The sequence below is a fragment of the Lucilia cuprina genome, chromosome 3 (assembly GCF_022045245.1).
Source record: "Lucilia cuprina isolate Lc7/37 chromosome 3, ASM2204524v1, whole genome shotgun sequence".
Lineage (NCBI taxonomy): Eukaryota > Metazoa > Arthropoda > Insecta > Diptera > Calliphoridae > Lucilia > Lucilia cuprina.
In genome coordinates this window covers 1,284,191-1,307,048 of record NC_060951.1, presented here as the reverse complement: position 1 = coordinate 1,307,048, position 22,858 = coordinate 1,284,191, and the positions used below count along the sequence as shown (strand labels likewise).

The 22,858-nt window shown below is 28.5% G+C and overlaps 5 protein-coding genes and 2 long non-coding RNA genes across 9 annotated transcripts in view; 4 read left to right on the top strand and 3 right to left on the bottom strand.

Moving 5' to 3' along the window:
* Nucleotides 1-262: 262 nt before the first annotated feature.
* On the bottom strand, nt 263-684 carry LOC124418701. The gene is made up of 2 exons (XR_006940166.1): nt 559-684; nt 263-459 (listed from the first exon to the last, which is right to left on the bottom strand). It is a non-coding gene; the product is annotated as an uncharacterized LOC124418701 (long non-coding RNA).
* A 3,675-nt stretch (nt 685-4,359) lies between these two features.
* LOC111682827 (epidermal growth factor receptor substrate 15 homolog) lies at nt 4,360-6,336 on the top strand. Its single transcript, XM_023444818.2, has 2 exons — nt 4,360-4,528; nt 4,586-6,336. The coding sequence occupies exons 1-2, from the start codon at nt 4,464-4,466 to the stop codon at nt 6,210-6,212; spliced, it is 1,692 nt and encodes a 563-aa protein (XP_023300586.2). The 5' UTR covers nt 4,360-4,463; the 3' UTR covers nt 6,213-6,336.
* Nucleotides 6,337-6,387: 51 nt separating this feature from the next.
* On the bottom strand, nt 6,388-8,205 carry LOC111682826 (protein SREK1IP1). Its single transcript, XM_023444817.2, has 2 exons — nt 7,768-8,205; nt 6,388-7,707 (listed from the first exon to the last, which is right to left on the bottom strand). Exons 1-2 carry the CDS (start codon nt 7,870-7,872, stop codon nt 7,195-7,197), a joined length of 618 nt encoding a protein of 205 aa, XP_023300585.1. The 5' UTR covers nt 7,873-8,205; the 3' UTR covers nt 6,388-7,194.
* A 135-nt stretch (nt 8,206-8,340) lies between these two features.
* Nucleotides 8,341-12,848, top strand: LOC111682825 (AP-3 complex subunit beta-2). Of its 2 annotated transcripts, XM_023444816.2 has the most exons (4): nt 8,382-8,426; nt 8,507-9,182; nt 9,249-11,256; nt 11,316-12,848. In XM_023444816.2, exons 2-4 carry the CDS (start codon nt 8,556-8,558, stop codon nt 12,101-12,103), a joined length of 3,423 nt encoding a protein of 1,140 aa, XP_023300584.2. In that variant the 5' UTR covers nt 8,382-8,426; nt 8,507-8,555; the 3' UTR covers nt 12,104-12,848. The 2 variants fall into 2 exon arrangements, with proteins under 2 accessions (XP_023300583.2, XP_023300584.2); XM_023444815.2 differs by having other exon boundaries at nt 8,341-9,182.
* A 214-nt stretch (nt 12,849-13,062) lies between these two features.
* Nucleotides 13,063-16,166, top strand: LOC111682820 (solute carrier family 12 member 8). Its single transcript, XM_023444809.2, has 7 exons — nt 13,063-13,739; nt 13,803-14,350; nt 14,407-14,608; nt 14,664-14,898; nt 14,958-15,539; nt 15,605-15,783; nt 15,841-16,166. The coding sequence occupies exons 1-7, from the start codon at nt 13,498-13,500 to the stop codon at nt 15,998-16,000; spliced, it is 2,148 nt and encodes a 715-aa protein (XP_023300577.2). The 5' UTR covers nt 13,063-13,497; the 3' UTR covers nt 16,001-16,166.
* A 741-nt stretch (nt 16,167-16,907) lies between these two features.
* On the top strand, nt 16,908-19,473 carry LOC124418712. 2 transcript variants are annotated; one of them, XR_006940185.1, is made up of 3 exons: nt 16,908-17,217; nt 17,505-17,847; nt 18,851-19,473. It is a non-coding gene; the product is annotated as an uncharacterized LOC124418712 (long non-coding RNA). The 2 variants fall into 2 exon arrangements; XR_006940184.1 differs by having other exon boundaries at nt 18,404-19,473.
* Nucleotides 19,474-22,174: 2,701 nt separating this feature from the next.
* LOC111691053 (ESF1 homolog) overlaps nt 22,175-22,858 on the bottom strand; it is a 124,507-nt gene continuing 123,823 nt past the window's right edge. Inside the window, exon 5 of the transcript XR_006940183.1 lies at nt 22,175-22,411. The gene's annotated coding sequence lies outside the window, so the exon portion shown is untranslated. The remainder of the gene's footprint in view (nt 22,412-22,858) is intronic.

Sequence of the window (22,858 nt, the reverse complement as noted above, 5' to 3'; positions counted from 1 at the left end):
AACTTTGTTCAGAAACTGATCAAATTTTGTAAAGAAATGATGCTCTGAAACTTAGTATATTTACTAAAGAAATTCAGAATCTAGATAATATTTGCTAAATATTTTAGCATATTTCCTTAAGAACACTTGCACAGACTCTAAAAAAATTCTATATTTTTTTTAATAAATTTTAGTTTACAACACCAAAATCATATTCGTATTCATAAATTTTGATAGCGTGCTTAAATTTTTAACAATAAAAAAATCCTCTAATATTAGCAAATTTTATAATTTCATTAAATTTAATAATATCCGCACAAATTTAAATTCATAAAAATAAAATGCATATTTATTATTTGACGATGTTAACTTTTGCACGTAGTCTTCAAACCAAGGTATGGGGTCTTCATACAAACATTTAATCCAGTATTTTTCCTCTCATCATCTCCCCACTCATTGCGTTGTCAATTTTTCCATGATCTTTTGGGGAAATGTAAATAATACCGGCATTGTATGTTAAAAAAAAAACAAATTAAATAAATTATTTTGAAAAAAGATGTTTTTTACGCTTCATTTTACAATTGTGACTTTGTGTATGTATTCATACATATCTCTAGACAAAATGCACGTTCTTCTTTTACTCGGGCTAGAGACGAGCTGGCTCGCTAGCTATCTGACACCAATGACGGTCATTAATCCAGTCTCAGCTGAGTGAACGATCATGTTCATGATGTACAGCCGAGAGGTAGAGATAGTGAGTTAGTTACATACTCTTGGGAGCATAAACCACTTAAGAGTAAGAGAACTATAGCAATTTTAAAATGCATTAGTTCAAAGTCTTTTTTAATGACTTTTCAAGTATACATTCTTTAATTGGTTTCTATATATTTTAATGGTTTTATAAAAGAAAACATGAAATTCGATACTTTTCTACATTTTGGGCAAGTGTTAAGTAATAACAATAAAGTTTTACTAAAAATTTAAAAAATTTCTTTAAATTTTAATGATCTGTACTTATTTTAAAAAAGAAATTTTCTTTAAATAATAAAAATAAATAAAATATTTTGGAAACTCATTTAAATTTTTCTGATCATTTACTAAAATGTTTATTATCGTTTGGTAAATTGTAAATTTTCCTTAATGATCGTTTACAGAAATTTTCTTTATCTTTGGTAAATTGTAAATTATTCAAGTGCTTTGTATAGTTTTTTTTCTTGTTTGATAACTTAATGGAAAATTTTCACTATTTTCAAGAACTCTTTTTATCTTTGATTGGCAAAATTTGTTCTTAAAATTTCCATGATCGATACTTTTGTATTTGTTTATTTGTATTTAGTTATCACTTCGATATGTAATTATTTACAATGACCTTAAAGTAATTAAATATTAAATAATAATTATACATAAATTCTAAATTTGGCAAAAAGTCCGTAAACAAAATAATAATTATTGTAGGGGAAACACAACGAACTAGAAATGCGCTTCTTTTAGTGGGAAAAAGTAAATACCTTGTAACAAATGATTGCTCAAACATTTAACAAAATAATGTAGTATGTAGGTCAATAAGATAGGTAATATTCTAAAGGTACGTTTACAGCTATCAAAAATTTCAAACCGGCAGAATCTAAGCATAAAACTGATTTCCATAAAACTTTAGCTCCGGTTTTTAAAATATGTATATATTGATTTAAAGCTTATTCTGTTTTTGATCATAAGAATATTCTTAACATAACCTTAAAAAAATTGCGCACATAACCTCAATTAATAACATCAAATGACAAAAAACTAACCTACAAGTAGGGTATTCTATGTTTACTTCAAAAGTAAACAATATGTGTGTGCATGTGATGTTTACAATAAAGTTCTTAAATACCCATACAAAGTATGATGTCTGATAAAGTATCAAAAATATAAATAAAAAAAAAATAATAAAAAAATATTTATTTTCTTCTTTACATGCCCACGTTGTAAATAGAAGAAGAGAAAGAAACAAAACAAAAAAAAAAACAGAACAGACAGACTGCTGACTAGTTGACCTTCCAATTGGAACAACAAATAATAAAAACTTTAGTTGGAAAATAAACAAAATATAAGACATTTTTGTTTGTTTACTTATTTCTTTACTAAAAATTCAAAATATAAAAGATTGATTAGGAAATAAATAAATAAATTAGAACATCCATAGCTATGTATGTATGTGGCTGTGTTAGTTATAGCCCTTACTTTTCCTTATTATTTGAAATATAACAGTCATACATACCTTGCGTTTATACAACAACAAAATTCTTATTTATGTTTTCAATTAAATTCTAAATTAAAAATATAAACATTAAAGTGTGGCGCTGTTTTAAAAAGAACTACATGATTTTTGAAGTATTTTTGAAATTGTTGTTGATGTTTCATTGGATTGTTATGTTAAGGGTTGACTGACTAGACGACTTTACTCACGTTTACCTTTAGATCATCTTAGTTGATATTTTCTTTGTTTATAAAAATAAAACTATAAATATATATTTTTTTCGTATTTATTTATGTTGATAAGTAGTACTTTATTTTGGTCTCATGCCTTTTTTACAACATGTTATTTATTTAATAAATAAAATTGTTGTTGCTTTAGTTTTGTAATAAAAAAATAAACATTCTGAAGGGGAATTGTTAAGTTTTCATTTCCAAAAAAAGTTCTAGATTAAAAAAAACAAGAAATATAGCATTTTTTTAGTACTTATTAAAATAAAACTTTGTTTTATTTAAAATGATTTAAAAAAACTGCATTAATTTCTGTTTTATGGGCATCACTACAATAATTTGCATAGATTTGTGTTATTGGCATTACTGCGAAATACATGACGTTATATAGTGATGCCAAATTTATGAACGATTACCGTTACTTCGTTTTGAAGTGTTGCAAACTTTTGCGTTTAGTTGAATTTATATGTTAAACAAAAAATAAAACAAATTAATAATAATTAATAAAAAAAATAATAATAGCATAAAATATTGCATTTTCCTACTTGTAGACTACTACATACATACATGCATCATGAATAATATAAATAATTTTTCATGAAATCATAAAAAAAGTTTGAAAATAAATTTTTCATTGTTTAAAATTATGTACTGTTTAAATTATGAAAACTTTTTATAAATAAGTTCAATCACTTATTTTGTTTTTTCTTTATACTTATTAAAATAAACACAAAGCGTTGTATTATTATAATTTTTTTAAGAATAATTACAAGGAAGTAATTAGTTTTTCTTTTTTTTAAATTATTGAAATTATTATGTATTTGTAAACATTTTTTAATTGACGTCACTATATAATATTTAGTGTCTAAGGTCTATTTTCAATTCCCTTACTAGAAAAAAGGCGTTTTAAAAAGTTGTAACTTCAAAAAAAACTGCGTATTTTTAACGCTCTAAAATTGGGCTTACAAGATAAGCGTGTGTGGTGTTTTTATAAAAAATACTAACACGTGTATAAAATTTTTATATACAAAACCTTTTAGTTCATTCATTTAAATATACATATGTATATTATTATATTTTCAATGGTTTCTTGTTTTAATTTTACATAAATTAAATTTTTTTCGAAAAAAGCCTAAATTAGTTTGTAAGTTACAACAACATGTGTGTAGTTATAAATATGTTTGGAATATCTAAATATGGTGGTTAAATTGTTTAAAGAGATAAACCTGTTTTCAGTTTTTTTAAATATATGTAAATTTGGTTAGACATCCATTAGACGCTTTCAAAGTTAAAATATAAAATTCTTAGCTTTGTTTTTTAAAGAATTTCCCTTGTGTTTATAAAAAAGGAGAGAAACTGATTTTTAATTTGAAATTTGTGTATAAAAATTTTCATATATTTTTCTTTATTTTTTAGTACAAAACTCAAGTTATTTGAAAAATTCAACAGTTTCATTATGTATGAAAATTATTTCATGTTTATTTTAAATTTATATTAAAACAAGAATTAGTCACTTAAATTTTTCAAAAATGTTTAAATGATATATATTATAAAAACAATTAAAAAATATAGAAAATAGTATTGGTACTGTTTTGGCTTCAAAATATTGCTTTTTCAATGATTTTTTTTATAATATTTAAGAGTTTAAAAATTTGCTAATGAAACCTGAAATATAAATCATTTGTTTATATATTTTTCATTAAATAAAAATTTATGCATTAAACGCTAAAATTAGCTTCAGATACAACAACAAAAACTCTAACAAATATTACAGTAAATCTCTATATTAAAAACCACTTAAATCGTTATTTGATTACTTATTTATCGATTATTTCCTTTTTAAACCGTTAATACTAATGTACTACTATTAAAATACAACTGTTATTTTTGCTGATAAGAATTGTCAACAACAGCTGGCATTTAATTGTTGTTGATTTTTGCTTGCAAAAACAAAAAAATAATATTTTTGTTACTTTGTTTATGTTTTTATGTGTTAATTTTAATGTTTAGCTAAAATCATGAATAATTTCAATTTTGATTTGGACAATAATGTAGACGAAGATTTCTTTGGCTCCTTAAAGGGGTAAGTAACACTTGAAAACTTTGGAAAGATAACAAACTCATAAAAGAACAAATTTAGCAACAAATCTTCTAAACTGCAGCAGCTCTTTGGTGAAGAGACCTTATCATCTGATGATAAACAACAATCGTTAAAATATCAACGACCCAAAGCAAATGATTTAAAAAGTAAAGAATTTAAAGCAGAAAATGCCACTACAACAAATGCCAACAGTATAACTTTACTGGCCAAAGTAGTGACTGCCTATAAACAGGGCGAACTGCAGGGTAAAGTGGGCTTGGCTTTAATACAAAATCCTGATAATAGCTGTAATATAATAATGTATAAGACCAAAGTGAATATATTAGCAACATTGCAATTATCAACCCAACAGGATTTACTATATAAACAAAACAAATATTGGCAATTTTATGCAGAGGATAGCGTTTATTGGAGTTTTAGCTTTGATACTTTAAAAGACGAAGATGAGTTTGTATATAATATACAAACTAAAGGAATAAACTTTAAAGAAACCCAAGAAGATAATAAACAATTGCAAGAAGAAACAAATACTACTGAAGCTCAAAGTATAAATGTTGAACATGATTTCAATAGCTTCATACCGGCAGACGCTACTAAAGAATCAAAAAATTCTTTAATAAAACGTATGGCTAAAATGGGTAGACCTTTGCCGACTTTATCATCAACAAATCAACATACTACCACCGAGTACAGTGATTCTTCAGATACCGAAGTTATTAAAACACCTTTGACCTCCACGCAAAAACCTGGCATACCCGCTAGAAGTAGTAAATTAACCAGCATTAAATCACAACAGCAAATGGTAACCGCAATAGCGGCTTACAATGCAGCTCAAGCAACGACTAGTGCTGTATATCCTGTAAATCCTTTAGAATCCCAGTATATGCAAATGCTTTTAACAGAACAAAGAACTCAAGGTTCAGAGTTACGCATGAATATGAATAAATTGGAAAATAAAATTGAAAAAGTTTTAGATAAACTAGAGCTTTGTGATAGAATGGACAGCAAGCAGAAACCAGAAAGAGATGATGAAATTTTGGAATTAGAAGAAAAACTGTTAATGCTCAAGAAAGAAAATAGAAAACTAAAACAAAATTTACAAGAACAATCATTAAAAGATAAGGAAGAAGAGAAAATACAAGATATTATAGAGGAGTTTAAAGAAGATTTTAATTATCTTAAAATAGAATACAAGCAAGATTTAAAAACTATAATAAAAGAATTAACTAAAAAATTAAAAGAAGAATTTAAACTTAAAGAGGAAACAAGAGAACAATTGGTTAATAACGACATACAAATTAAGGAATTGCAAAAGGATTTAATGACTAAAAGCAGTCATAATAAGGATTTAGAAAACGAAGTTAGATTACTAAAAGAACAAGCAAAGGATTTGGAACTAAAATTAAATAAAAAAGAATCTGAAGTATTAAAACAAAATGAGGAATTATTAAAACTACAAAAACAATTAGAGGACAAAAAACTAGATTTAGCGAAAACCCCAGATAATGCTTTAGTAAAATCTATAATGAATAATTTATATGTGGATATAGCAGAAAAATTAGATAGATCCAATTTACCACAAAGTGAACAAATTTTATCATTGATAGCTGCTTCCATAAGACAACAAACTTTGAAATCTTTACAACAAATAAAGCTACAAGAATAAAAAGACAATCTCATGGAAGAGATTTAAAACTAAAGTATTCATTTATAATGCGCCTGTAAAGTAATGTATATCTAAATAAAAATATTGTTCTAAAAAATAAATAATTTTTTTTATTAATCACCAATATTTTCTGCTTTGTGTATCCAGTTAAGAAAATTCCAATAAAACTACGAACTTACTCTCAAGTTAAATTGAATGTTTATTATATTTATTGCTTATTTTTTAAGAGATGCATATACATACATAGTTTTAATTTAAAAGAGAGAAAAAAATATTTTATTTTAAAATACAAGAAAAAGTGCATTCAAACATAAATGTTTATAAAAGTTTAAGTATTAAACTATTACATAACTGCCAATATTTTGCAGAACAAATTTTAATCTCTACAGTATAAATCATGAAAATATTCTAGTTTTATTGATTTCTCTTAATATAATCTTGTCTATAAGTTTTTTTCTTTTAAAGTAAAGTTAGAAAGTGGAGTTGTTTTCTTTATATTTATTATCATACGGTTATAAAAATGCTTTAAACTACTGGGTTATACTATTTATTATGTTATACTAACTTCTTGTTTGTTGAGGGGTTGATTTTCAGTTTTATATTAAGGAACACAAAATTTGACTTGAGGTCATCAAGACATCTAGAGAAAAACGGTTTACAAAACATTTGTTTATGGTCAATTTGGTGGGTGTATTTAAATTCGGAAATTGTGTTGGAGGATTTTACTACTTGGAGAAAGTTTAAAAAACACAAAGGAAAAGAAAACATTCTTTTGTGTTTTTTTAACTAGACAATTGTTTTATTTAATTAGAACTAACTTAAAATTAAAGTTGTTTTTTGCCATCATTTAAACAAAAACTTGCTGTTTTTACTTTTTTTGCTTTACCTGATATAAAATATTTGACTTTTAAACATTTGGCGTACAACTTTATATTCTAAAGAAACGTAAACAATATTTGCTATTCCATGTCTGTTTTTTTAATCAATCCGATGAAGATTCTTCTTCTGAATCGGAGGTGGTATCTGTTGTCTTGTAACGTTTACGCTTTACTTTAGATTTCTTGCGTCTCATTACTGGAGTCTCGGAGGCCTTACGCTTATATTTACCCTTCTTGCGTACCTTACGTCCCGTTTCATCTGATTCACTAGTGGAAGACTCTTCATTATCGCTAGAGTCCGATTCGGTGGTTTCATCGGTGGAGGAAGACGAACTTAGGGAAGATGATGATGAGGAGGAAGATTCGGTTGATGAACGTTTCTTATGTTTCTTGTTTTTGCCGTGTTTTTTGTGGCTTTTCTTGTGTTTTGTTTTCTTCTTTTTCGATTTTTTCTTTTTTGAAGACTTTGAAGAAGATTTTTTGTGTTTGCTGAGTAGTTCTGCTTCCTTTTCCTTCAACTCCTTCATGCGCAGTTCAGTCAAAGGGGTCAAGTAGTCTAGTTCCGAATCTGAACTAGTGCTTTCTACATCTAATAAAATTTCCTTATTGGGATCCACCTAAACAAAAAAAGTTGCAGCTTTTTTGTATAATTATTAAAGAAAACTAGTTTTTCTTACCTTGAGAAAGTTTCTACATTGAAATGTTAGATGCCCGGCATAACCACATTTTTTACAAGCTGCTCTAGCCGACTCCTTATTAGGGTTTGTTAAAGGAAAACTCATTTTTCAAAGCAAAAGCTTTATCAGGCTTTTGAGATTCAAACAATTTTTCTAAAATTTTCTTGCTATTATTAAATTAATTTTCCTCAAAAGATTAGCTGCAAATAAACAAAAAAATTGTAGTACTAAGAAGTGCAAGAAGAAGAAAACAACTACAACAAACAGCTGATAAGATTGTCAATCTATTTCTCTCATCATCACTTTCTCTTTAAAAGATGCCACTGTTTTGCTTATTTTCTTATTATATGGCAACATGTTTTTATTGTGGCAACAACAAAATTGGTTTAAGATAACTAGAAGAAGAATATCTGACAGATATTTTCTGTCAAGTACGTCATCAATTTCATTGTAGTTGCAGTCAAGTGAAAATATTGCAAAAAAATATATATTGCAGAAAAATTCATTATTTTTATAAAAAATCTATATAAAAAAATAAATATTTTGTATATTTCAGTAGTTAGTAACATTAATTAAATAATACTATCAGTTTAAAGCAAAATATTTGATATTTTCAAAAAAAAATATCAACAAAGAAAATAAATTGTGTTTCAGTGAGTGTGAGTGTGAAAAGAAAAAATCTTTTCATTACTTTTTTTTTGTGAACCTTATCTTATATTGCTCGTATGCTATCTTCAAGTTCTCCCATTACTTTAGCGGGGAGTCTTAATAGCACAACATCGGCAGCCATGCAGCAACAATCAAATGCATTTTCAGCTTATGGCGATAAGGCCCAAATGGGTCTGGACATCGAATATGGCACAGATCCGGCTAGTGGGGCCATATTTAAGTATGAAGGTCGCAAGCATGACGATTTAAAGCAAATGCTGGATAGTAACAAGGATGGTTTGAAATTGGAAGCCATGAAACGTATTATAGGCATGATTGCCAGAGGACGTGATGCCAGTGATCTCTTTCCAGCTGTGGTCAAGAATGTTGTTTCTAAGAATATAGAAGTAAAGAAATTGGTTTATGTGTACTTGGTACGTTATGCTGAGGAACAACAAGATTTGGCCTTACTGTCCATTTCCACATTCCAAAGAGCTCTTAAGGATCCCAATCAATTGATAAGAGCTTCAGCTTTAAGGGTATTGTCCTCGGTAAGAGTGGCCATGATAGTGCCTATAGTAATGTTGGCCATACGAGATAGTGCATCTGATATGAGTCCCTATGTGCGCAAAACAGCTGCTCACGCAATACCCAAGCTGTATTCAATAGATCCGGAACAAAAGGATGAACTGGTTACAGTAATAGAGAAATTGTTGTCGGATCGTACTACCTTGGTAGTGGGTTCTGCCGTAATGGCTTTCGAAGAGGTGTGTAAAATAAACAAAAAAATACCCACTTTTTCATTTTAAATTTTATAAAAAAAATATTTGTAGGTCTGTCCCGAACGTGTTGATTTAATACACAAAAACTATCGCAAACTATGCAATCTGTTGGTGGATGTAGATGAATGGGGTCAGGTGATTATTATTAATATGCTGACACGATATGCTCGCACACAATTTGTGGATCCCAATGCCGATGAGCCTTCGGAGGATGAAAACGCACAAAGTTCCGAAGAAAACAAAAAGTTTTATGATGATTCAGAAGAGAGCGATTCGAATACCAGTGACGATGAGGGCAATAAGAAAACAAAATCAAATCAAAGTAATAAAAAGCAATCTTCTACTTCCTCACCTTCATCTAGCTACCATGTAGATTTAGATCATCGTTTGTTGTTGAGACAAACCAAACCTTTACTGCAATCACGCAATGCTTCGGTAGTAATGGCTGTAGCTCAGTTGTATCATCATGTAGCCCCACGTCAGGAAGTGCAAATTATTGCAAAAGCTCTCATACGTCTATTACGTTCTCATAAAGAGGTTCAAAGTGTGGTTTTGACCTGTATTGCTTCAATGTCTACAAAACGTAAGGCCATTTTTGAGCCACATATTAAATCATTTTTTGTACGCACAAGTGATCCAACCCACATTAAATTATTGAAATTGGAAATACTTACTAACTTGGCCTCGGCTGCCAGTATATCTTTGATTCTAAGAGAATTCCAAACTTATATATCCAGCAGCGATCGTCCATTTGTGGCTGCCACCATACAAGCTATAGGCCGCTGTGCTGGCACTATAAAAGAAGTAACAGAAACTTGTCTCAGTGGTTTGGTACACTTACTCTCAAATCGTGATGAACATGTTGTAGCCGAAAGCGTAGTGGTCATTAAAAAACTCCTACAAACCAAGGCAGCTCAACACTTTGACATTATCTCACAAATGGCCAAACTATTAGACTTTATAAAGGTACCAGCAGCCAGATCTGCAATAATTTGGCTTATAGGAGAGTACAGCGAAAAGGTGCCCAAAATAGCACCAGATGTATTGCGGAAAATGGCGAAAACGTTTGTCGATGAAGAGGATGCTGTAAAATTGCAAGTTCTTAATTTGTCGGTGAAATTATATCTCACAAATCCTCAACAAACTTCTTTGTTGTGTCAATATGTTTTCACTTTGGCTCGTTATGATGTCAATTACGATATACGCGATAGAGCTAGATTCTTGAAACAGTTCATATTTCCCAGCAATGGTAAAAGTAATGTTTTATCAGAAGTGGCCAAGAAGGTATTCCTATCAGCTAAGCCAGCTCCCACCTTGGAGAGCAAATATCATACACGTAATCTCTATCAATTGGGTTCTCTATCGCACTATTTGAATATGCGCTGTTCGGGTTATAATGATTTGCCCAGTTTTCCGCAACAGCCTTCGGATGCTTCAGTACGTAATGTTGAAGGTTTTATGCAAGAAAACCCTAGCAGAATGTCTAACCACATGTCTAATAATCAGGCTCAACACACTCCACAAAAAGAAAACAATTCGAAACAAAAGAAATCTAAGAAAACCGAAAATTCGTTCTTTTCAGAATCAGAAGATAAATCATCAGAATATTCGAGCTCAAGTGAATCCTCTTCGGGTTCTTCAACTTCTTCTTCGGAATCAGATTCAGATGATGAAAATAAAAATGAAACCACCACCAAGACAGTGGTGGCCAAAGAAGTGCATAACACTAACAATAACAAAAAAATAGTGGATTTAAAGGCAAATAATAACAATAATATAGTTAACAATGCCAATGGTTCTGGCACCTCAGATTCAGAATCATCCTCTTCTTATGGCTCTTCTTCATCCTCGGCTAGTGAATCCTCAGAAACGGAAAGCGATTCTGAGAGCGAGGAAGAAACACCAGCCAAAAATAATAATAAAAATGCAAACTCGATTAAAACGGAAAAGGAAAATCAAAAAGAACAAAAAAGTAATTTAGATTTATTATTGGATTTAGATGATATACCCCCTATAGGCCCCGTAATGACACCCTCTCTAGGTGGTTTTCTAACACCAGGTAAGAAAAGAAACTGAAAATACTGTTAGAATAAAGATTAACAGAATTTTATATTTTAGGTACTCCTTTAGCTGCTACACACACTGCTGCTTTGATACCCCAACCAATGGCAAATCGCATAGATCTGGTAGGTCCTTCTTACATCGCATACAACTACAAGGAGTTATTAAATAAACTATCGGGTCATGGTCTACAAGTTAGCTATCGTTATACGCGTTCTCCTCATCTATATTCCTCAGCCATGGTATCCATCGAACTGCAAATTGTCAATCAAGGCACTGACGAAATTTCCAACATACAAATGGGTCAAAAATCTTTACCGCCTGGCATGCAAATGCAAGAATTTGCCCCTATTAATATACTCAACCCCGGTCAATGTGCCACCAGTGTAATGGGTGTAGATTTTAATGATTCCACCCATGCCATTGATTTTGAAATCTGCTCAAATAGTGGCACTTCTCGCGTGACCTTTAAACCCATCATAGGTGAACTTGTACGCTCCGTACACATTACGGAAACCCTATTTAAAGAAGAACGTCTCAAGTTAAGGGGAATGAATGAACATCAAACTAAATTAAAGTTAAAACAGGACACAGTTGAGGCCACAACTTTAAAACAGAAAATATTCGAATGTATTAATGTAGCCGCCATAAATGGCAATAATGACAATCCGATCTATAACTTTGTAGGACAAACCATGACCTCAAAGAGTTTAGTACTGATCACCTGTGATTGGTCTCAATCTTCAGATGAATTAGTTATTCAAGTTAATTGCGAGAAAATGGTTATTGGCTCGATGGTTTTAAATGAAATCACCAGTTATTTAAATGCCACATTTAAATATTAAATAGGCAACGAACTAATAATTCAAAAATAAATATAAACTAACCAGAAATTTTTCCTATAAAAATGATTCTTCGAAATTAGCTTTAAGTTAAATTTGTGTGTGTTGCCCTTAATATTAAAATAATATCGGAATGTGTATTATCAAACTTAATGTTGTAAACTAAAATGCCTTGTTAATTTTTATTTGGTTTTATTACATTTCTTGTAAACTACTTAAGGTTAAACAGGAAAGCTTTTTTTTCAAAATTGAGGAATTTTAAAGTAGTTATTTTGCCTATTGAAAAACAAAAAAAAAAACATAATTTTTGATGAATTTATTAAGAAATTCCAAGAAAAAACAACGGGAATTGTGTAAAAAATAATTTGATTTAATAAAATCTTGGTCAATATTTTTTAAATATACAAACATTTTGGAACTTTGTGAATTCGAATATGATTTGTTAATGTGATTTTGAAATTATTATATTTGCTTTGGTTATAATTATTAAAAAAAGGATTTTTTACACAATTCTTAAAATAAAAGTATTTGATGTTTTATTATTCTATATTAATCTTTATTCAAATTATATATAAAACAGCTAATAAAGCAAATATTGCATACATTTCTTTACTATTCTAAGCAAATTTTAAAAAAATACTTTGCAATTTTCAGGCCTAAGTCTCCTCTAGATGTTTAAACCACTTAAAGGTTTCGTTAAAACAATTTTCTATGGCTAAAGCTTTTTAAATAAAGAAATTAAATAAAATTAAAATGACTTTCCTTGCAAATCCCATTCTCTCCAAGACTAGTAGCAATAACAACAAGTAAATTAGCTGCAAAAAAAGCTCTAAATCTACATTACTGTTATTGTTTACTTTTTAAATCTCTCTCTAATTTATTGCTAGTGTTGCCACTTTTACAAACATCTGTTTGTTGTTGTTTTTTAGTGAAAAAATGACATCACATTTGACAGTTGCTGAGACAACTCAGTGTTTTTTATAGAGCAGCACAACATTTAGTGAAAAAATTTATTTTTTATATTGTTTTAGATTTTTTTGTTTAAAAAATAATAATAAATGCTCAAAATCTAAACAAATAAACCACAAGTATTAATAACTAAATAATATTTGTATACAAATTAAAAAAATAATACCAATTATTAAGAAAATATGTATCAAATGTAAAAAAACCAAAACGCCAGCAATAATGCATTAAAAATAAGATTTGGAACACAACAACAATTGCCTGCGTGGATGTATGGGGAGAAATCTATAAGAAAACATAATAGAATTAAAAAAAATAGATTACAGAAATTCTAACAAAAAAAATCAAAAATATCGCAGATAATAAATAGAAAATTAATTAAATTTGATTGAAAGTGTGAGTGAAAACAATAGCACACAAAGCATTGGAGTATGAGTAATAGTGCAGCAACTAATGGTGCCAATGGCGGTAGCCGTCGCGCACAACAAGTGGATTGGAATCGTTTTGGTTTAGGCAACGAAGATGATGGGGAAGTGGTGGTGGCAAATTTTCGCCAGCGAGCCAATACCGGAGGCTTTATAGATTTAGGCAATGAACACACTTATGCTTCAGGTGGCCATCAGGCTTCGGGAGCCAATGAAATATTTGCCCAAGAACAGGGCGATAAACCTTGGTAAATATGATTAGTCATCTTTTTTTGATTTAAACAAATATATTTTTAATGTTTATATTAAAGGTGGCGTTCCAATTTTTTTATATCCCAGCCCGTTTTATTCGGCACCTGGGATGGTGTATTTACCTCCTGCCTAATTAATGTGTTTGGTGTTATAGTTTTTCTGCGTTCCGGCTGGATAGTAGCCCAAGCCGGCATTTTAAATGCCATTTTAATTATATTTTGCACAGTGGTTATAGCATTGGTCTCTGTGCTTTCTGCCGTAGGCATATGTGAACGTTGTCGGGTGGAAAGTGGTGGTGTATATTTCCTCATAGCCCATACTTTAGGTTCCAGATTTGGTGGATCCTTAGGTTTGCTCTACTGCTTTGGCCAGGCTGTAGGTTGTGCTTTGAATGTCATGGGTTTTGGTGAATCTATGGCTGGATTGGTGGGCTTGGAAGATAATAAATGGGCCATCAGAGGTTTTGCCACCGCAGCTGTTTTACTATTGGGTTGTATTAATGTGGCCGGAGTAAAATGGGTCATTAAGTTGCAATTTATTTTGCTTATGATTTTATTGGTATCCGCTTTGGATTTTATGGTGGGCAGTTTTATTGGAGAAGATAGGGGTGAGTTGGGATTTGTATTATTCAAAACTAAATTTACTTATGTTATAAATCAACAGAAAATGGCTTTGACGGCTGGGCCAGCAATAATTTTGTGTTAAATTTTTGGCCTAAATATGAGGATGGCTACTCCTGGTTTAGGGTATTTGGTGTGTTCTTCCCCACCGTCACTGGTGTTTTGTCGGGCATTAATATGAGTGGAGATTTGAGAGCTCCATCCACAGATATACCCAATGGCACTCTAGCTGCTTTTGGAACTTCGTAAGTGTTTTTATATTAACAAATAAGACAGAATTAAAATTGTTTTTCGTTTTAGAACCTTCCTTTATATGGTGTTCCTTTTGTTTTTGGGCTCCACCTGTCAAAGAGAAACTTTATTAACCGATTTTATGATAGTGGTTAAGGTGTCCGCTGTTCATTTACTATTGGTGGCGGGTATTTATGTGTCCAGTATGTCTTCATGTTTGGGTGCCATGTATGGCACACCTAGAGTGTTGCAAAGTATTGCCAAGGAAAGTGTTATACCCGGCATTGATATTTTAGCTAAAGGAGTAAGTTTTTTTGTATTATAAAGATAAAATTCTTCTAAATATTTGTTATTTACTTCCAGCGTGGTCCTAATAAAGTGCCTCTCTATTCTATGGGTGTGGTAGCCGTTGTCACTGTTACATTTATCATAGTGGGCGATATTAACTTTTTGGCCCCCATTGTTACTATGCCTTTTTTGCTTACGTATGCTTGTATTGATTATTCCTATTTTGCTTTGGCCCAAACTTTCGATATACAAGAACAACGCGAAGAACGTTTTCGCATACAGGCCTCCTCACCCTCCTACGAAACCCGTCGTTATGGTGCCACTCAAGAAGGCAATGATTTAGATTTATTATTTCCCGATCGAGTACGCCATAAAAATCTACAAAGTCCCCAAAATTCACCTTTACATGTGCCTTCAAACACCAACAATGCTACACAACAAAATGGCAATGTACCAACAGAAGCCACTTCCTCAACATCAAATGCCGCATCCTATGCAGAAGGTGTGAATAGTACAAATGCTGAGGATAATTTAGAGACTGTTACCACCCAGGACAATGAAGATGAGGAACCTATTGCCCCCATTAGACCGCCTATACATTCCAAAACGAAAAATTGGTATTCAGGTTATTGCAATAGATGGGCTTCGTTATTGGGAGTAAGTATTTGTGAAAGATTTTATGGTTTGATTAATTTTTTTTATAAATTATTTTCCTTTTATAGGCCTTTACGAAAATTTTGGTTATGTTGTTGGTGAACTGGTATTATGCCTTAACCTGTTTTGTAGTAGTTTTCGTTATTTGGTTTTATGTGGGCACTGCAAATCCTGCTGTTAAACCAGGTCTTACAGCAGAATTTAATTTCTTTGCTTGGTTGAAAAGTGTTATATTCCGGTGTTTCGGGTAAGACTCTTGCACTTTTTTGTGTGTTAATTTAATACTAATTTTATTTTATTTTAGTAAACGCATGCATGAGTATGAGCAAATTGTGGTTACACCTTCATGCCCTGGCGTAGATCTTTCTCCCACTCAACTTAATGAAGACAATGAAGACTTTTCCCAAAGAAGGAGATATCATCATTCATCTGTAGTGGAAGGCCATTTAGTTAATGATATTTAAAAGCAGCTTTAATTTAAACTTACACACACACACCATTAAATAAACGCCACTTTAAATAAGCTGGACCAACCTCAGATAAATTATACGCCCTAAACCTTTATAAATCTATATAAAAAGAAAGTAAAAGAGATAAAAACAATAATTTGAATCTAAACGTTATATAGTTGAAAAGCAATATTTATCATAAAAACAAACATATTTACAAAACCTAAAGCTCAAGTAATGTTTTCTACATCCCTCCCCCTTTTTTTGAAACTATATAACTTAACAGCCTATATAATTCCTAAGTAAAATAAATTCCATTGTGCAACCAAAATGTATACATTAGTGGCATTTAGATACTCTTTATCTTTATACTAATTTTACTATGTTGACTTAATAATGTTACGTATGATTCCTTTAGTTTAGTTTTACAAGAAAATTTAAAAATTTTATATGTTTCCTTAAGCTGTTTTTTTTTTCATTTGTTTGTTTGTTTTTTAATAATTCATTATATTTTTCTAAGGAAACATATGTGATACTTGAGATAATAATCAATTTACTTTATTTAAATGAAAAAAAAAACAAAAAAAAAAAAATCTTATACATAAAAATCAAATTATAAGCTGGAAACTTAAAATCAAACATATTGTTTAAAGAAAATAACTTTAAAATAATTTCATATCATTTGTTTTCATTTAGTTAATTTTTGTTTATTAATTTTCTTTATTTTTTTTTTCTCTAACATATTAAACTAAATATTTTTGAAATATTTAAACTAACATTTTTCTATATAATAATCTATTTAAACGTGAATTTAATATAAAAAGTGTAAAAAACAATAATAATAAAAAAGAATTAATGCATATAACAAAATATATATTAAAAATAAATTTATATATCTTATAAACAAAATCTTATAAAAAAATCCCTTTTATAAATGTATATTAAAGTAACAAAAATGAAAACATAATAACAATTTATAACAATTTGTATATGTTTAAGTAATAAACGCATTTAATGTAAATTAAGATAATTTGCTATGAATTTGAAAACTAAAAGTTTTTATTATTGCGTTTTTCCTATGTACACAATTTATATTGTTTAACTATTTTAACCTTAACCTTAATTATTTTTACTAATATATAATTTTCTTTTTGTTTTTACAGATGTCTAAATGAAAACAATTTAACGCCAAGACTAAATATAAAAAGAATGTTATCTCTGATGTTGTCAAGGTATGTATATTTAAAAAAAAAATATTTATTTAGTAATATTCATAATAATTTTTAAGCAACTAGTTTTTTAAGCTAAGTAGCTACTTTCTTAAAAGTTTTATTAAGTTATATTTTTTCTTTTAAGTTACCATAACCTCTAGTGTAGCTTCAATTAATGTTAAGGTAAACATAAAAAGAAAAAAGTAGAAACTTAACATAACTTAATTAACTTAATCAATTTATTTAATTAAGTTAAATTTGCATTTCCTTTTTAGCTTAACTAATTACAAATTTGTTTATAATTTCAGTTGAAACTACAGCAGTAAACTCCAAATAGCTGCCTGTTTTAATGTTTACCACAATCAATCGGAAGTAATAACTACTTTTTTCCCAGTAAAATGAAATAAAAGTGAAAAATATCTATAAATGAGTGTGAAGTATAAGACAAGAAATAGTCTTGAGATAAAGTACCAACAAACTATGGTCAGTATTAGAGGTAATGGTATGATGTTTTCCATCTAGCTGAATGTTAATGATAATGATGATGTTATAAAGTGTAAACTACAATTTTGCAAGCAATAGTTTTCTTATCGATTGATTAACATGCTGTAAACAAATTGAATAATGATAAAAGTAAAGCAGTTATTAAAGGTAACTAAAAATCTTTTAAAATTATGTTTAAACTATGAAAAAAAGGGAAAAACCTTTCACTTGGCTATTTTGTAATACAAAGAAACTGGAAGAAAAAAAACTAAATATTTAAAATCAATAAATTTTGTAAGATATTTTTACTAACTTCCTTAACTTTTAAACAACTTTAAACTCGGTAACAAATCTCTTAGATTTTTGATAATTTAAACATATTTTTTAATTAAAGCTTAAGCCATTAGTTTAACTACAGCTTTGCTGGTTTTAAAACTAAAACACAAAAACTTATACAAACTTAAGAAAACATGCCAGTGATTAAAATAATTATAAATATTTTAATTTTACATTGTTATTAACTACATACTCATGTAGTAAATATTTACTTTAAATGATATTAAAACTAATTGTCATGTTTTTTTGTAAAATGCTGACATAAATAATTAATCTTTTCATATTACTTCTCATTGCATAATTTAAAATTTTATTTATTTATTTAATGGCAAAAACAAAAAACTCTCTTTACCTACTTTAAAATTACTTAATAATCTTCTTTGACCAGCATTATCATCATCAATATTGACATGTGTTTTTTGACATTGTCATCTTCATCATCAACAGCATCTCTGGCTTTAACAACTTTAACGTTGTCTTGGCACATTTCTTAAATGTGTTTATTTAATTTGAATGCTTTCATTTCTGGGTGTATTACATATTTGACCACTTTAGTTTATGGGCATGTATCTTTCAGTTACCTATACATGTTTACTTTATATATACACATACATACATGTCATATCTATAGGTATTTTAACAATACAATTATTTGCCATTTATTATTATTATTGCTTTAACTTTTAAACTAATAAATACTTTCTCCTTGGTTGGTGTGGTTTTTTTCTTTCTTTCTTTTTTTTTTTAATTTAATTTTGTTTTTGTTTTCTTACTATTTTTATGCTTTTTATTTTATTTCCCTACATTTTGCTGTCGGTTGGTTTGACTTGATTAGTCATAAAAAAATATTCATAAATTGTATTTGCTAATCATCATAATATGTAAATGTTTCAGCAAATATCCAGCAAGTATGTAGATAGAGTTATTTAATAGTTAGTAAACAAATATGTATGTATGTTTATGTATTTACGTGTGTTTATATTATTACGTAGAAGTTGCAGTTTAGGGTTTTGCCTAGTGTGTGTTTAAAATAGAATAAAGTTATGTTTAATAAACCAAGGCACGTAAATAAGTTCAATTTAAATAAAAAATTTGTTAATAAACTAATTTATTTAGTTGATTAATTAAGACCCTTTTTTAAATTTTAATAGTTTTAGTTAAAAAGTTTTTAAATTTTTAATTAAATTCTAAGTTTATTTGCTTATCTGTTTTGAAATCTTCGGTTTGAAATAAGTAATTCTGCTGTTGTTTCTTAATGCAAACTTATCAGATTAAATAAGTTTTAATTAAAGTTTTTAAAATCTTTTAAATAACTTAGAATCAAGGTTATATTTCATTTTAAATCAATTTAATTAAAAAAAAAATCATGTAATATAGTATTGAAAATATTTTAGTGAATTAATTAGAAAACTAAAAAGGTTAAGATTTAAATTTTATTTCAGATTAATTGCTACTAAACTTAAGTCACATTATAAAACAAAATTGGTTTTTTAACAAAATTGAAGGTGATTTTTTCTTTGTAATAAAAACAAATTTTAAATTATTACTAACTAAAAGTTTTTAAAATAAAACAAGAAACTTTAACTTTTTTAAACATTATTTCTAATCTACTTTAAATTAAGATATCACTGTAATTAACAAATGTAAATAATTTTACACTTATGCCTGTGTCTTAAGTCTTTTGTTTTTAAAATAGTAAATGGTTTATATTTTAGTTTAATTCATGTTTAAATCATTGCATTTTAAAACAACTTTTTCGTAAAAAAAATAAACAATAACATATAAAGCTCTTTTATAACTAAAATCATTTTCCTTTAAAATTGGTGTTAACAGCAACAACAACAACAACAACATACGTTACAAACCAATCACACATAAAAATTGTATTTATTTATTTTTGATGATTGGGTTTCCAAACTTATGCAATATTGTAAACCAAAAGAAATAAACAACACACCACGTTTAAAAAAAAAAGAAAGAAAGATATCTGGTACGTATTAATAAATATATAGTTCATATGATTGCAATTGATTTGTAATGCAATACATCAATGTTTTTTCTAGAAATAAAACTTAAATATCAGACCAAGTAACAGTAACCAAGCAGTTAGTTTAGACAAACGCAAAACATAAATAATAAGTTTTTCATATTTTCTTAATAAAACAAAATTATAACAAAAACAACAACAACAACAATAAAAGTAGTAGCAGCTTAAAAACTTTGACTCCGTCATTATTATTTAGCGTTTTTGATTAATGTTTACAACATTTATTGATAATGATAACAATTTAAAGTACTTTGCCAAGCGTACATTACAAACTCTTAAGTAAGAGCATTACTTTTAAAGAAAACAACAATAAACTCTTCTCTTTTTTTACAGCTTTCATTCGAAAAAAAATTAAAGAGTTTTTAATATTTTTGTTTTAAAGTTAACAGGTGCATATGGTCATGGTAAGTTGTTGAACTTAAACAAAAAAATTAAAGTTTTATTTTGAAAAAAATACTATAAAATTACTCTAGTTTTGCGAATCATTGAATATATAAAACTAATCGAAAAAAGTTGTGTAACATTGAATTAATTATTACATATTGGAGAAAAACAAAAAAGTCAGTTTAAGCAATTGAACAGGTTTTTTTTTTGTAAACAGAAAATCAAACCTAAAAATCAAGCAAATAAAATGGATTTACACTTAAAATTGAAAGTAATTTAAATACATAAAAAATCGTATAACAATTATAAAGAAAACAATAAAATTAGAAATCTAAAACTTATACTTAAAACCCTGAAACCTCGGGTTTTCAACAAACTAAAATTACTTAGCAATATCTTACATTTCATTTAACTATGTTTTTTTTATCAATCAATCCAATTATGTTGAAGTTACAACTATTCTATAAAATTGCTAAATTTTAGTGAAAAATTCCTTAAAACAGACGTCATATTAGTAAAAGTCTAAAAATTGTTTAAAGACAACATTGACAGTTTTTGGTTATGTCCGAACAAAGTTTCAAACATTATAACTTCAAAACTAGTTAATGTACCGACAAGAAAGTCACATCATATGAAAGGTTAGGAATTCAGCTATTAGAACATTCGATCCATTTTAAGAAAAACTAAATAAATTTCATTAAAATTATGATTATAGTTTAACGCCCATTTATGGATTTCTCAAGTGGGCGTGGCAGTTTTTCTTTTTTGCAAAAGATTCTTCATATTCCCCCTTATCTACATGCTAAATTTCATTCAATTATCTTGAAAAACAATCGAGATATTCAATAAAAACCAAAAGTGTCTTTAAGCCACAAAAATTGAAAAAATAATTTTCCAATTTTTTTTGTAAAACACCAGGTCACCAGAACCTGGTAGTAGGTGGATTCCTGCACACTATTTTCTTTGACATGTTATATCTCAGAAACTACTTGAGATATTGATGTGAATGTTTCACCATATGATAGATTGGAAATTGGTCTACAAGATGGGCAACCTTTGGCCCGCCTGGCAGTTGGACAACCCTGTTAAAAAGTGGAAAATATAGTTAAAACACGTGTATATCAGTTGTTTTTGACACTAGACGCTTATAGTACAGCTTATATGAAGCGCAATATTCCACTCTATCTAACTACCAAATTGTATTCAAAAATTCTTGAAAATAGAGGAGTTATTGGCGAAAGTCTTAAAATAGTTTAATGACCAAATTGACCGTTTTCGGTTATGTCCAAGCAAAGTTTAAAACATTATATCTCGAGAACTATTTGATGTATTAGCCAAAAAGTTATATCATATGAAAGGTTAGGATTTCAGCTTTTAGATTTTTACAATTGTTTTGGAAAAAGTATACCAAATTTACTAAAAATTGCATTTTGATGTTAACGCCCACTTATTACCGCATCTAGTGGGCGCGGCAGCGTTAGGTAAAGCTTATATGAATTGAAATATTGCATTCAATATTATTGCTAACTTTTATTTAGAAATTATTAAAAACATTCGAAATATAGATGAAAATCTAAAAATTGTTTCAGGACATTTTTGGCAGTTGTGGGTTATGTTCAAACAAAGTTTGCACACTTATATCTCCAAAACTTGTTAATGTACCGACAAGCATGTCACATCATATGAAAGGTTACGATTGTTGCTTTTAAAAATGAAACACAGTTTGAAAAGTTTTTATTTAATCAATTTCTTTTATTAATTAAGATCATGTTAACTACTTTCATTACCTACTTTAACAATTTTGTATTTAGTTACATTTGGAGGTTGTTATAATTGAGATGAATCCTTTTCTGTAGTGTGTAAATATGAAAGAAAAAGTTAAAAGCCCTTCAGTTGACTTTGAATTCATCCAGATTTTATTGCCTTTTGGAAGAATTTAAGTGATGTATGTGATGAAGTTATATTCTGAAATGAATAAAAAACAAATAAATTATATTAATTGTTAGAAAACATTTACAAATGTTTTTAACTAACTATCTATATATCTATCATCTATCTATCTATCTATCTATCTATCTATCTATCTATCTATCTATCTATCTATCTATCTATCTATCTATATATCTATCTATCCATCTACATACTTCGTAGAGAATGACTTAACTCAAAATCAAATTAAATTTATAGCCTAGAATGTTGAAGATTATATAATTTCAAATATTTGCCCTAAAAAACTAGACTTTTGGACTTGAGTTTCGAATTTAAAATTCACAAATAAATTGTAAATAAATAACAAACAGATAATGCTCTTTCAGCTTGCTTAGGAAAGAGAAAAATATGTTTAAGAGCATAAATTTAGCGAGTGTTTCAACCAGGCTTAGTTAACTCTTTAATAAAGTTTGTTAACAACAG

Coding starts and splice junctions, on each gene's coding strand:
- LOC111682820 (XM_023444809.2), top strand. CDS start 13,498: ATGAGTAATAGTGCAGCAACTAATGGTGCCAATGGCGGTAGCCGTCGC. Junction 14,899..14,957: donor TTGATATTTTAGCTAAAGGA/GTAAGTTTTTTT, acceptor ATTTACTTCCAG/CGTGGTCCTAATAAAGTGCC. Junction 15,784..15,840: donor GTTATATTCCGGTGTTTCGG/GTAAGACTCTTG, acceptor ATTTTATTTTAG/TAAACGCATGCATGAGTATG.
- LOC111682826 (XM_023444817.2), bottom strand. CDS start 7,872: ATGAGTTTTCCTTTAACAAACCCTAATAAGGAGTCGGCTAGAGCAGCT. Junction 7,708..7,767: donor AATGTAGAAACTTTCTCAAG/GTAAGAAAAACT, acceptor TTTTTTGTTTAG/GTGGATCCCAATAAGGAAAT.
- LOC111682825 (XM_023444815.2), top strand. CDS start 8,493: ATGCTATCTTCAAGTTCTCCCATTACTTTAGCGGGGAGTCTTAATAGC. Junction 9,183..9,248: donor CCGTAATGGCTTTCGAAGAG/GTGTGTAAAATA, acceptor AAATATTTGTAG/GTCTGTCCCGAACGTGTTGA. Junction 11,257..11,315: donor AGGTGGTTTTCTAACACCAG/GTAAGAAAAGAA, acceptor TTTATATTTTAG/GTACTCCTTTAGCTGCTACA.
- LOC111682827 (XM_023444818.2), top strand. CDS start 4,464: ATGAATAATTTCAATTTTGATTTGGACAATAATGTAGACGAAGATTTC. Junction 4,529..4,585: donor TTCTTTGGCTCCTTAAAGGG/GTAAGTAACACT, acceptor GAACAAATTTAG/CAACAAATCTTCTAAACTGC.